We start from the raw sequence: 15,492 nt of genomic DNA, 5'->3' as shown, positions 1-15,492 counted from the left end.
ATATTTGGACGTTAACAAAGTTGTTATTTTAGCTGTCTACCACAGCATACTGGAATTAAATAAAGAATATGTGCTCAAAGTGCAGACTTTTAGCTTTAATTTGAGGGTGAGCCGTGTAGGAATTACAACCACTAAACTCTATTTGAATGAGAGGGGAACAGTCACAGATTCAATCATAGCAACATACAGTTCAATGCAGCTGGGCTTCAGGGTGGAACTACAGATGGTACAAAGAGTTAAAGTGGAAAAACGGATCACTTCATTTATTGCATTGACGTGTTATTAATTGTGAACTTTGAAACAAACAGTCATTCAGAGCGGTTTGATGTGAAAGGCTCTGTTCTACTGTGAATCAGAATTGTTTACAGTGGCGGTGATAGGAACCAGACATCTGAAGCCTCTGAAAGCTCCATCACAAAGTTATTACATGAAATGGATATGAACACACTGCCTGATGCCTGAGACAGTTTTATAATTCCCAAAGAAGACAGTATTAGAAATGACAGTTATAGAAGACAGTAAGTAAAATGTCTATATTTGTGTTGTAGACATTGTGACCCCTGGTTCCTTTCACCACCACTGTAAAGAAATCTGAGTTGGTTTCTCTATAATGAACCATTTCACATCAAACCACACAATCACTTTGTTTGCTGAATTATGCAGAAATTTCAGTGGAAAAAACTGGAATTCCCCTTTGAGTGATTTAATGGTTTAAGATCAGGTTTCTGGTAAATAAGCAGGTTACATTTCTTGTGGGTGTGTGTGTGTGTGTGTGTGTGTGGACTCACTAGGCTGCAGAGTCATTGAGCTGGTACTCTCGGGAGCGGCTGAAGCAGTTTTGTACCCCGCTGTCGGCCCACAGTCTGCGGATCACATTGGCCAAGTCGTCTGGGAGGATTCCCTGCTCTTCTGCTGCGGCAGACAGTGCAAAGAGCTGCCGTGCGTCATCCTACACACACACACACATGGCAATCACCAGTTTGCTGCATGACAATTCAAAAACAAACTCAGTTTATTTAGCTGAGGGAAGGAAGGGTTGGAATTAAACTAAACTGAATTGTCTTGGACTATATTTGGTACTCTGTGGTCCAAACAGGCTGTAATTCACAACCCAACAAGATCTAACAGATGTCTGCATTCTAAACAGGTGGGTTTGGGGTTAGAGAGTTTCTCTCAAAACGTCACAAATGGTTCTGCAATTCTGCGAATGGAAATGGAGCAGCATTCATGCCACCATCAGACTCTTCATATTTTTCTACAGCCATTCATATTAACCAGTATTGTTTTCACCTCAAAAGGTGTTTCGCAAACTTTTCATACATACATAAGGTCATTAGCAACTCAGCACTTACATACTGATCTGCAAACTGCCACGACAGTATGAAAGAGGACTGCAAAATATGGGTGAGATGCATATCTATATCTCACGATTATAATATGGTTTCTATAACAAAATATTAAAAACCCATAATGAATTCTTAAAGGGCCCATATCATAAAGAAATCAAAATTTTGATTTTTTTAAAATGAAAGTCGTTTGATGTAGTATGCAAACATTGCAATATTATTCAAAACAGTCTCCAGTTCATAAAGATACATACATCAGTCTTAAAGGCACAAAACAGCCTGTTTAGTTCTAAAGGATGAAGAGAGGTGGGTCATGTAAAAATGAATAACGACTGTTTTGGTTCCTAAACCAAACCAAATTAGTGGAGCTCAGGGAAAAATGTGGGTCTAATGTGATGCGATTAAAGACTGGCCTTCAATGTTTTTGACAAAACAAATGAATCAAATGAATCAACGCATTTTATTGAACACTTGCAGGAAGATATTTGGAGCATCTGATGTTGGGCAGGATGCTCACAGGACATAATCATGCATTCATTGATTGGTTATAGGGCTCATTTGCTTTGTGCCTTTTGAAGAAGCGCAAAGGTCAATAACATGCTAATCATTAACGACATATAAGGCAGCCCTGCTGTAAAACTGTCAAAACATTTTACTGACAACATCGAAATAAAACAATAAAACATATTTTGTTATATTTTGACTGATTCTGACATAGTGTCACATGGAATATGAGGCCATAGGTTGCTAGCTAAGCTAAACGGAAGAGGTTAAACTAAACAGGAAAAGATGTGTACCGCTCTCGCTGTATCTCCATAGTCGATCTTGAGGCTACTCATGGCTTTGATGATGGCCATGATGGACTGGATGGTGTTGCTGTAGACCACGGCTCTGTACTGCTTACACTCGTCTTCTGAGTAGCCATCCTCGTGGATGATCCTGGAACACAGCAGGTTCAAAAGAAGATATTATACATTCAATAAGTGGTGCTTTGATCCTGTAAAGTAGTCTTCGTAGATGTAAGAAAGATAGAGTGCTTTGTACAAGACTGCAGCAAGATGTTTCTTTAATGAGAGCTGCGGAAAGTGATCTAAGCACTCATCTGCTGCCATTTGCTAGATCAGAATGTAGCACCATTTGAGTTGAAGGCTTAAAAAAATATTTGCAGATTTTTGCAGCTCTCAGAACGGCTCTGTCAGCGGTTTGGGGAGATAGATGTGCACAGGAAATTATCCAAGGCTTAAGCAAATCTCCAGCTTCATCCAAACCTTTAAAGTCCAGGCTATAAGTAATTGGTGACTAAATCTACTGAAAAAAGACTTAAATAGAGCTCAGTTTAAGAGAGGCTTAATGTATGTGATAGTTTGGCGAAAAATCCAAATATACATAATTTCCTCCTTATGTCAAATTCCACGTCAGCAAAGACATGTTTGTATCTGAAGTTTGCTTCTTTGGTTTAGTTTAGCTTAGTTTTTTTTGCTTAAATACATCAACTAGATCTACAAACTGCCAAGATAATATAAATATCTGTCCAATTTTTTTTTTTACAACCGAATATCTGCCGACACTGATATGATTCCGATATCATTGTGCATCACTAGCTGTGATAATAATGCAACTAACAAATAATGGAAGCTTATGTTTACCAATTAGCATCATAAATCACTTACTTGGCTTGAACCGTGTTGAGTTATGTAATCTCTAATAGACTTGCTTATGTGGATTCTGACACTGTATGGCAAACTACTATCTACAAACACTGACAAAAGTACATTAGCATAAAACATCTGTAGATTCCACTGTGTCAGAAACCACAAGTAAGTCTATTTGAGGATACTTACTAGTGTGAGGCGAGTTAGCACGCAGTTTCCACAATGCTACCTGGTGTACATTAGCTTCCATTACTTGTTAGTTACATTAGCGTCACAGCTAGTGATGCACAATGAGTGTGTTTACATGCACTCAATAATCCAATCATAATCAGATTTCTGCAGATATTTGATAATTCAAATGGTCACGTAAACATCATATTCTGATTTCTTAGATCGGAGTAAGGTCTAGAAATCCGATTAAGAAATTTGATAAAGAGAGCTGGATTTTAGCTCAGTGATCAGACGTCTCAGTGCATGTAAACGCTTACTCTGATTTCTTTCGGATTTCTCAGACGGCGCATGTGCGAAAACAGACGGTGGTAACGGAAATAAGCAAGCAGTGTTGCTGTGAGACGCAGCAAAACACTTCTGGAGCGACACTAAAACCAACTACATGCTTGATGAAATGAAGGATTGAAATATTCTTCATCTTCTCGATGATGTATGTTCATATTTTCAGGAAAAGTGGCGCAATCTAAAGTGCATGTACACGCACTTAATGATACTGGAATCATATCATTGGCAGATTTTTGCATGGAAAAAAAAAATCAGACAGATGTTTGAATTTGACTGATATTTCAAACCGATAAAAGCAGGATGTTTAGGTGCTGCTGAGTTAGTGGACTAAAATTTCTGCATTTTATTCATGTTAATGTATTTGTAACCCTATACATATGTATTGCATTTCTCTGTAATGCTAAACCTGATGGATGTAGTCCTAATTTCTACATTTCATGAACGTTTTTTGTGTCTACATCAGCAGATATATACATGAAAAAATGATGAATATCTGCATCAGCCTATAATTCCCATATCAATGTTTCTCTACTTGCAGCTGTAGTGCAAAGCTAGCAAAGCAAACATCAGACAACAAAGCTAATTATATGTGTGGTAAGGTGAAAACTGCGCAAATTAATTAATTATTTTTTTACAAAAATGTCCCTTTAACGCAGTTCACTGGCCCATTTTTAGTCTCTCCATTATTATCTCCCTTTAACTGCAGGGCACATACGGGGCAAAGTAAGAGCTTAATGCTGGCTCATTTTTGCCTGGGTGCTGTAGTTATGTAATAGAGACAATACAGATTGGCCAGTGCAAAACTAAAGAAGCAAACTTCACCAAAACATGTCTTGGCTGATCCACTACATTTGGGGTCAGGGGGAGATTACACACACTGGATGTCCATTATATAACTAAAGCACCAGGGCAAAACCGAATCAGCGTCGAGCTCTTATTCTGCCCCTGTAACATTTTTATTTGCCCTGAAGTAAACAAAGGCAGAGGTAACGTCTGTTTGAGCTGCTTTTCCTTTTTCGCTATGTAATAACTTGGCTTTGGAACTCGCCACTGTCCCCTCTCATGAAAAATGGATCTGGAGCCCAACCGCCCCAGAGAAATGTGAATTATTAAACCATCCAAGGCCATGTGTGCACGTAGATGTGTGCGTGTTCCTGTGTAATCACAGCCTTTCAATTGCATTGAAAGCAATACCCGAGGCACTCGAACACACATTAATCAGAAAGAGAGGGTACACTTTTCAAACAAACACAGGAATAGCTCACTGAGACTCTTAATGCAGCGCCGTTTTTTATTAATGCTGACTCCTGCACAGACTTTCCAAAACATCTGACCGACTAACTACAGTCATTCATTTATTCAACATGAACACCCTTCCCAAAGCCCACCGAGAGTTCTGACCATTTCCATCTCTGTGAAATCACACTTCTGACCATTTTCAATCTGGAGGCACTTATATAGGAATTGTGGGACAATGCTTATAGAATTGTGGGCCAATCTTTTTCATGTTTATCTGCTGATGCCGACACATAAACCTTTATAAAATGTAGGAATCAAAACTAGATCCAACTGCATCAGCATTACAGACAAATAACATTTCTCTAGGGCTAAAATGCAGTAAAAATTAATAAAATAGCTGCACTTTGAAGTTCTACAATTACAGACTGTAGTCCATCTGTTTCTCTGCATACTTTGTTAGCCCCCTTTTACCCTGTTCTTCAGTGGTCAGGACCCCCGTGGGCCTTCACAGAGAACTACAAAGTGCACCTATATAGTAAGTGGAGCTTATAAAATGGACAATGAGCATAGAAACAAGGAGGTGGTCGTAATGTTATAATGTTATGATGTGATAATGCCTGATCAGTGTATATTAAAATTATAAAACAGATCACAGTTCTGAAATCTGACTGGCTGAGCCATGTTCGAAGACTGTGCACTTCTGAGTGCACCCATTATGTAAATTCTGTATCAAAGCACCAAGACATCATGTGTTCCTTGTATTGACCATGAAACATAGTACTGGTAGGTGTGGTCAGGCATCAGAGTGAGAACTGAGGTAAACAGCCCAAAACTGCATTACCTCCATAAAAGCCCAGTTTCGTTTAAACTAGGGGTGTCAATTCTACAGCCCACGGGCCGGTATGGTTCTCATCCGCCCCACCAGATGAATTTGGAATCCATGTTTTCGTTCACAATTGACAAAACTGACGCTCAACCAATCAAGCTTAGCAATCGTAGCTCTAACCATAACTCCTTCCAACAAGTGAACGAAAAACTCAAGCAAATTCCTTTGAACAAACCTGCAGTGAGGCCAAAGAACGTGTCATTCAGAGACGCGCTATCCGGTTCAATTGGAGGGTGGAGCTGTTTTTATTTGAGTCCTGAAGCTGAAAACATTTTTGTTTTAATCTGTGTAAATGTGACACTCGTAACTCTCAATGAGAAAATCATTATCAAGCAGCTAAAAGATCGAACAACATATAACCTCGCAGAACGATGTCAAAGGGGAATTCCACTGATGTTTAAAAATTTCTGTGTAATTTAATCGTTAAGATTCAAAGTGGTTTGAAGGGAAATGGCTATACTTGTGTTGTAGACACTTTGACCTCTGGTTCCTATCACCCCCATTGTAAAGAAATCTGAGTCTGGAAGTTTCTCTAGAATGGAGCATTTCGCATCACATCACTCTAACAAAGCAAACATCAGACACCAAGCATGTCTTGTTTGCATCTCAAAGATTGAATTCTGTGAAAAATCAGTGGAATTCCCCTTTAAGATCAGTTAGCTAGCTAAGCTAGCTTTTCTTCGCTGCTGACAGCTTAATAAATCGGTGAGATTAACCAGTACAACACTCACATCTGCTGTTAAAATATTCCATTTGATGATAATGTAACTCCTATGCAATCTGTGAGGTTTGCTAAAAGACCTTGTATCATCAGCATCCAATGCTTCGCCGACTGACATTAGTGTGACTGATCTGCTTTTTAGGTGATATTTGTCACTGACAAACATATGTTTATGAATATATGACCAAAAACTAAAAGCTTAACAAAATGGACAAAACATGGACAACTTGGAGAACATGGACAACATAGTTATCTTATTGCTTGTGCATGTTCGGTTTTGATATAGTATATTTTTATAGTTGTGCTTTTGTCCTTTCATTCCTGAACACTGCTATTTTTAGCAGCGCGCTTTATTTTTCAGTAGTCCTTTCTAGCAGAACCAATTGCTTATTTCACCTTCATGCATACAATTATATGGAGAGGAATCTGTGCCAAATTGAAAAGCAATCACTACAGTGGAAATACATGGAATGCAATGCAAAAATGACATTACTGCTAAAATGAAAAACAAACCCTCTGTTACATTGTTTTTCACATAGATTGACCTCTTTTTTAAAAACAATGCACTGGATTTGCATTTAAAAAACCGCAAAGCTGAATTCATGCAAGAATTGAATACAATCTGCCATGAAATGTAACAAAGGCATGACTACATTGCTTTCCACTGTGCAGTATTTAAACAAAGCCTTTTGGCATGTTTTCCGCATGTTCCTGTTTAAATGCAGTCTCATGTGCACTGCATTTCACTGTTTTGGTTGCATTTCAAAGAGGCAAATACATTTGAAGTACAAAAACGAGGTCAAGCGACGCGAAAACAGTGTAGTAGAGGTTTTGCTTTTCATTTTGGCACGTATTCCACATGGCACCTGTGGAAAAGTCATGTCATGTGTGCATTGCATTTCACTGTTTTCACTGTTATGATTGCGTTAAAATACTAAATGGTGGAAAGCAATATAGCCGAGCGCTCTTTACATTTTAAAGTGGATTGTATTAAATTCCGACATGATTTCAGCATTTTGTTTTTAAAATGCAAATCCTCAGGCATTGTTTTTCAGTAAAGAAGTGACGTGAAAACAGTGTAAGAGAGGTTTGGTTTCTCATTCTGGCACATACTCTGCATGCCACTATGGAAAAGTAATGTTGTGTGCACTGCATTTCACGTTTTCCCACTGCTTTTATTACTTTTTAATTTGGCATGAATTCCTCTCCAGACAATTCAGAAATGTTCCTAAACTTAAATGATAAACCAAATAGTTTTTAACTGTTGTTTATTGGAAATAAACAATAAAAACAAATTTTCTCTGATAACATCAGTCGAACAACTGTTTTATTTGCAGGTTATCGGCTAATCTGTTAATCACTTGCATCCTAGTTCAGACCACAGCGAGATTCAGCTGCACCCCTTGCTTTGAATCTGGATGGCGCTGCATTAATAACATCCTGTGGAAAGAGCAGGCATGCACGCCCGTTTACGTTGTTCTCAGCATTTAATGAAAGCTGAGTTTGAAAAATAAATGAGAATGAGTTACAATACATGTTTTTTCAAGCACTGTGCTACCACAGAGTTATTATTTCTCCCATCCAGAAGTTGCTGGCTTAATAAGCAGCTGACCCAACAGGAGGGACAGCGCACGTTTCCTGTAGATTACAATGACCCACAGACCTCTTGGGCAAACTGTGGCCGCAGAAAAGGTCAGCCTGCGGACGAGGAACATGAGAGCTGAAGGAAGAGTGCACTCCACCTCTCTTTAGCAAGCTTATTTGAATGGAAGAGGATAAATGGAGGAAAGGGCAGTGAGCTCACAGGACAAACTCTCATTAATCACCCTGACTATTCCAGTATGATGAACTTTCTTCCACAGTGACGCAGAGTCATTTATTTGAAACCACTGGCCTTTCATCATTTTATTTATTCAATTTATCTAATTATTAAAACACAAACTTTGTTTCACTGTTTCCCAGAAGTCCAGAGATTTTGTCACTTTGTTGTCCTAATTAGTTGTATTTACATTATTAATTGCATATTTACATAATGAAGTATATGTACATTTGATCTAAGTCTGTATCAACTGGACTGACTTTTTATTTGTTTTAATGTCAAAAAAAAAAGTAAACTTTTTTCTTCCCAAAAAAGGCAAAAATCCCTTTTAAATATCACATATTATACTTACAAACACAACCATTACGTATCAAAGTGCATTTTCAACACAATTAACCATTTGCAAAATAATGAATGACCTCAGTTACAATCATCTCTAAACACTACTTAGTCCATCTGCTAAGGGAAAACAAACCTACAGTGAGAACGACGGTGGCAGTAAATTAGTCAGAATTATTAGATTAAGAGATGTGAAAATGTGTTATAGAGGAACGTGTAATTCAGACACATTCTACTAATCATCTGGAGGGTGGAGCTATTTTTATTTAATTCCTTTTTTGGTGGATTTTCCCCAATTTTCTCCCCAATTTAGTTGTCTCCAATTATACCTGCTAGTTAGGACTCCCCCAGTCACACGAAACTATCAGCACTAGGAGGGTGAAGGCTAACACAGGCTTCCTCCGAGACCTGTGAAGCGCCACCGCATCTTTTCGAACTGCTGTTCACGCAACGTCACTGGACAGCCGAACGTGCTCGGAGGAAAGCGCCAACCGCCAGACCGGCTACATCACCTAACAGACGCCTGCGCTGACTAGCATCGCGCTGAGTGAAGGGGGGAGACGGGGTGGGGGGGCATCCTACCCACCCAAAGAGCGAGGCCAATTGTGCTCTTTTGGACTCCCGGCTACGGATGGCTGTAGCATCACCAGGGACCGAACTCTCGATCTCCTGGTGATAGGGCCAACGCTTAGACGGTTGTGCCATTCGGGAGCCTTTTTATTTCATTCCAGAAGCTGAAAAAATTTGGACTAAACTCGGTGGAAGACTCGCAGCTTGATGTCAAGACTATTAGCAGGTATGCCTGAGTACCCTAAGGTGAGCTCATCTTTATCTAGATTACTGTATTTGCTAACATTAATTTTAATATGATTTCAATAAAAATGGTAAGATCATTGTAAAGCTAGCTTTTCTTAGCTGTTGACAGTTAGCTTGATAAATCAGTCAGATAAAACAGGATCACACATCACTCACATTTGTGACTAAAACATTCTGTTTAAAGACAAATATTAATGCACTTATACACATGTATTCACATACACAAGGTGCAGCTCTCTTGGCTAAAACCTCCTTATTAGACACGAAAACCTGACACTGTAACACTCGTAGCTAAAAGACTGCACTGGTTTGATTAATGTAAACATGGCTTGCAGAATCTGACCAGCAGACACTGACCAGCAGACACTGCTGGAATTTGGAAAATATGGTCTTGCGTAGCAGATGGACTAAGTAGTCTTTAGAGATGATTGTAACTGAGGTCATTCATTATTTTTGTGCTAATCTGGTCTACATTCAAATTTTGCCTACTCACAGACAAACATGTATATCTCCAATAAACATCTTGCAAGCCTAGTTAACTTTTGGAATAATAAAATATTTCAGATGTTCTGCTCTGTGTGCTTTAAATTTTTTTGTGTTACTGAACCTTTTAGTCTGTCAGCTATTAGTTTCATCTGAACCATCACACACCCTTGTGCCATAAATAAGAGCTGAGAATGCAACATATTGACAGTGCAAACCACTGCTAAGCTGGGTGGGTTAATATGGATTCCAGATCAATGAGGTCTGGACTCGGTCAGCTGCATCAGACGGCGTTGTGGTCTCTCGGACTTGTCCATGCAACAAGCCATGACTACACAAGACCATGACTACGCAAGACCACATTTTCCAAATTCCAGCAGTGTCTGCTGGTCAGAGGAACGAGTATATGGGACATATGTATGCAATAAATGACTTGACAAATTTGACGTAGGTAAAGTTTTTTTTTAATTTCCCATTTCAATTTAAATGGTGCAAAGCCAACTTCAGCCTTGCAAATTAAAACATGACTCAACATTTAGCAAACCAGGGCAAGTGAAAGCATTACTCACATAGCTTTATGTATATATATATATATATATATATATATATATGTATATATATATATATACACATATATATACATACATACATATATTTTGTCCAGTTTTTTCACTAGTTTGCACAATAAAGGTTTACTTTGGGGTCGCAGTCACTTTGACCGCAACCCTAACTGGATTAAGCGGTTTAAGATCATGATGATAATGAGGTTTACTTTGGGTGTTAAAAATGTAAAGGATTTATAATAAGCTACTGTTACTGTTCTACAAAAACTGGTTTATATAGCATATAAAAGGGTTTTATTTGAAAATATAACTATATACACCATAATAAATACTGAAACCATTTTCATTGCACGGTAATATCAAGTTGTTATCACTGGCAATAACTGTAACATATTAGGGTTAATATGAATGTCAAAATATATACAGGTTATGGCAAAAATACAACATTACAATACTTCAACATATTTTCAAAAACTATGAGTATTGTCCAGCCCTAATAAGGGAGCTAGAGGAAGTAACATTCTGATTAACTAAACTGATTATGATACAGCTGCTCCCACATCAGCACGCAAGAACAACTCCTGTCTGCAGTAGCTGCTCAGAGCAAACAAGACCAGAACTTCTAGACACCAAGTGCATCAGCAGTGCCCACCAGAGCAGCATCAAAACTAGGACGGCTCCTGGAGTCATTAGGAGACGGTGTTCATTAATCATAAGTGGACTGATTCGTATTTGGCTAAAAGCACAGTGATAAAGGTCTGCTGGGGCCGAGTTTGGCACCACAGGTTTACAAAGGAAATGAAACGCTGTGCTAAGATAAGCGAAGAGATGCTATAAAACACAGGGGCACAGTATCTCTCCGCTGATGTCATTCTTAGAATATTGCTGCCAAACCAAAACAAAGGGGCAGCAGAGGTTTCATTTAGAGGAACAGTTCAAATCAAATACTTTTGTCGTTATCTTAAACATAGTCAATCAACAAAGACATGTTTGTTGCCCAAAGCTGGCTTCTTAAATTTGCAGTGGAGCTACAAATATCTCAGATAGTTGGCTTATATTGTATATCATACTTTTATATTTAAAAGCCAAAATACATCATATAGCTAAAACAGCAGTAGCGGCATTTTTTAGGCTTGAATTTCACCCATTTTGTCAGCTACATTAGATTATCTCCAGTGAAAATCTAAAGAGGCAAATCAGACACTAATCATGTCTTGCCTGATTGAGTACATTTGCATTAAGATGAAAATTCTGTACATTTATATATAATACTATGGAAAAGCCAGAGACAATTCTTCATTTATTAATTTCCAATCAAAATAGCTACTGAGTACAAGTTATTAATTTTTCAGAACATTAGATATAAGATAATTCACTTGCATGGAAGGGGAAAGTCAAACTAAACTAAGGAAAAAACAGGAGTTTCCAAAACTGGACTTCAAAAATCGATTAAAAGCGGCAGAGAAAATGGGCCTCGTAACAAGCGTGCAAAACTGTCCCCATCAGATAAACAGCACTTAAAGCTTTCATCTTTGAGAGAGAGGAGAAAATCAAGCTCCACTCTTACTTCACATTGAATGTGAAAATGTAACGAACTTCTAAGACTGAACTTTGGAGGACTGAAAAAAATATCCCTGCAGCTTTCTTTGAAAAGCTGAAAGCGAGTCTCATGAAAAGAATGGAAGCTAAAAAAGTGGACGCACTAAGGCCCAATCCCATTTCACCCCTTGCCCCTATCACTTAACCCTTAACCCTCTGTTTTGCTCATTCACGTCTAGGGGTAGGGTGTCCCAATTTTTGTTGAGATAGAGGGTAGGGCGAAGTATTAGGGCTACATGGCCCCCCAAACTGAGGATTTCCAGATACTCACTCCAAACAGAGTGTTATGAGAAAAAAATAAAAACAGGCAAGATGGCTGAACGTGAATGTGAGAATTTTCTCTGTTAAAAATTACGATAACCATCGTATTATCTCAGTTTAATGTCGTTTCAATGTATTATGATCCTTTTCTTCATAACAAGCATATAAAAACGCTAGTAGCATGCTGATGTCTTGGTAGCTAAATACCAAAATTTCTTGTTCCACCTTAAATAGTCCACAGTTCTGATGCCTGAAGTGCCAGAATGTAACTGCTGCTCCATTTAAGGTGGAATGGGAAAATTCGAACAAGAAGCTGATGAATATCTGACTTCAGCTTCATATCACTGAGGAATCAGGAGTGATAATAAATAATTGTCCCCCTCTTTGAAGGCATATGATTCCCTAAATGTAACTAAAGCCCAGGAGCTGAACTTTACCCTCCTCTGCTATCACTGCAGACTGGCTGGGTCGCCTACAGAGCAGCGCTAGTAGCTGTTAATGAAGTAATACTCTTTTTAATTTGAGGGTCCCATTTCATAGAAGAAGATTTCTACCACTACCCCTTGTAACTCAGTTCACTCGAAAACAAGGGGTGAGGGTAAAAATAAGAAATGGGATTGGGTCAAAGTACTGAAGCCTTATCATACTGTAATTTTCTGTTAAGTATAAGTTTTTTCCTGATGCTGAAAAATGAACTTGTACTTAACGACTGTTTTGACTGGAAATTAAATAAATGAAATGTAGCCTCTGAGTTCTGCTCAGCACTTTAACATTTAATGGCTACTTTAGTCAGCACTGCCTCAGGCACTATTACAGTCTCCTGAGCAGCACTGAGCTTCTCGAGCTCAATCTAGAAGAGTGAACACAGGGTGAATCATAATGTAAATGCACCATGTTAATATATTGAAAGTGTAATGAGATCAGGCAGGAGGAGGACGGATGGGGAGGTGAGGAAGAAGAGATAAAAGGAGAGAATATTCTTTTACTCACTTCATCTGCTTCACAATGGTGCTCTTCCCAGACTCGCCCGCACCTGCAAGAGACCAGGAGAGACACTGAATCAAAAGGAATCAGATTTAAAAGATAATACTGAACTTGACTTCCAAAGCAAAGCAGCCTGAATCGACTGGATGAGTAAGGACATAGAAGTGACTGCATAATCAAGACCCTGCCCTCACATAGGCTTCTGGGCAACTCTGTCACTTACACCATGAGAATGAACTAAGTAATAAGAGAGTGTGAGAGAGCTCATTAGAGCAGCCGCGCCTCCAGCTTTTCATGAATACAGCATCAAACGGCCATCGAAGGGAAACTGAAGACAGGTCTCTGAGTGCGTGCGAGTCTTTCTGTTCTTCATTAGCTCAGCTGAATGCAAAAGTTTGGGCGCCCCTGGCCAAATGACATGTTTTTGTTAATTTTCTAAGTGAAAATAAGTAAACACATCCTCTACAGAGAACACACACATTTTAATGCACAAGCACTGTTTATTTGCTGAATTTAACATAGTGGGGAAAGAAAACATAAAATGTGGCCTGTGCAAAAGTCATGAACACTTTATATTTTGTTTTAATTTCTCCCAATTTTTAAACTCAGCAAATAAATAGAAATTGTGCACTAAAACTGTGCACTGTTTTTCATTTCAAAAGAACAGACAGTAATAAAGTGGGACTCAAATGTCTGAGATTTCTATTAAAAATGCCACTTTTTACAAATTTAAAACAAAACAGCACAACAATTTGAGCGAGAAGTCAAATTTTTAAAATATTTACATGATTTTTGGAACTTAGTGGGGTGCAAATTCTTCTAACCAATACTATCAGCCAATATTTACATGAATACTTTTATATATTCTATCATTTTTAATTTTTAGAATTAGTATACTCCTACAGTTTTAGTTCAACTATGCTTTATTAAAAGATATGGTTGTCAATTCCCCATTGTTGCTTTCTTTGACCAGTACAGCCTTAAATTACACATATTCTAACACTGGGGGTGGAGCTGCACACAATTCTTTGAGTTTTCGGTTGCTACCAATTATTTTTTGAACACTTCTCTTCAAAGTGTTTTTTGTGTTAGAACTTGTTAAAGGTGAGGTTTGGACACATTTCACATGTTTTTGTTATTTAAACCATGAGGGTTTTGTGTTAAAATGTACCAGTTCAACCTGCATTCATGCTGTATGTTTTAAAAACGGGGGTGACTTATACTGGGCTCCCAAAAGGTGCAACTGTCTAAGATTTTGCCTCATACTTGGGAGATGGTGAGTTTGATTCCCTGCAATGCTGCAGTTAGTAATTATTGCTGCAGATAAAACTGTAGGTCATCAGCCAATATAATCGGCTGACCAATCCAACAATCAGACTCTAAACTGTATGTCACGTCGTTGACAATTTGCCTTAACTGCTTGCTTTCACACTTTTGGTGTACATACACAGGACAAGGTGACCCACTGCCTAAACTGACTGTTTAAGAAGCAGACATTTCCAATTGTTCGCTGAATCACAGCCAAGGCCAAGTCTAGTGTCAGAACAGCGCTTCATGTTGACGTAGCCAGCCCTGCATGCCTTGTTGTTATTTCCACCGTGTGGAAGCCTGATGTGCTCAGATACGGATGAGATTACGCTGCTCTCACATTTAAACAATCAGTGTATTTGTTCCGAATCTCCCCAAGTTAGGAAAACCAAATTCTTTAGTAAGTCTGTTTACAACAAGAGTGAATCTAATAATAGAGTGTGGTTTTCGTTTGGAGGACACCAAACGAATCAAGCCTAACGAATTAAACTTGCTCAACAGTTCAAAGTACAAAGGCGGAGTGGAGCGGGGCAGGAGGGAGAGAATGAGGGAGGGAGAGAGAGAGAGAGAGACTGGAAAAAGAGGGCTTTTGTGGTCTCTGCTCCATCCCTGGTGTCCACCTGCCCCGGCTGTGTCACTGTGCATCAGTCTGGCTCATCAGTCACACTGCAAACAACAGAGGGCATCAGGCAGGCCTGTCACAACCTCTCCCAGCTTCACACGCCCGCTCTCTTTTCAGCACCTCTCAGGAACAGAGGGGGGAGGTGGGAAAAAGACAGGGAGAAAGAAAGGAGAGGAAGGGTTGAGGAAGGACGATGGGAATGGAAAGAAAGGAAAAAAGTAGGGGGGCATGACTGGAATCGGTCAGGATCAGAACTGGCAGATTTTTGCTCTTAACACATCTATTTTTATATTGATTCACCTTTACAGAAAGAGCTACAGTAGCATTACAAGAAACTA

General features: G+C 38.9%; 1 protein-coding gene across 1 annotated transcript in view; it reads right to left on the bottom strand.

Moving 5' to 3' along the window:
• Window positions 1-15,492, bottom strand: part of gnai2b (guanine nucleotide binding protein (G protein), alpha inhibiting activity polypeptide 2b) — a 95,253-nt gene that overhangs the window by 12,786 nt on the left and 66,975 nt on the right. Inside the window, exons 2-4 of the mRNA XM_036571322.1 lie at window positions 13,231-13,273; window positions 2,144-2,285; window positions 789-949 (exon numbers count right to left, since the gene is read on the bottom strand). Of these exons, the coding sequence (XP_036427215.1) occupies window positions 789-949; window positions 2,144-2,285; window positions 13,231-13,273 (346 nt within the window). The remainder of the gene's footprint in view (window positions 1-788; window positions 950-2,143; window positions 2,286-13,230; window positions 13,274-15,492) is intronic.

This window comes from Colossoma macropomum, unplaced genomic scaffold, assembly GCF_904425465.1.
Source record: "Colossoma macropomum unplaced genomic scaffold, Colossoma_macropomum, whole genome shotgun sequence".
NCBI lineage: Eukaryota > Metazoa > Chordata > Actinopteri > Characiformes > Serrasalmidae > Colossoma > Colossoma macropomum.
This window is presented reverse-complemented; position numbering and strand designations above follow the sequence as displayed.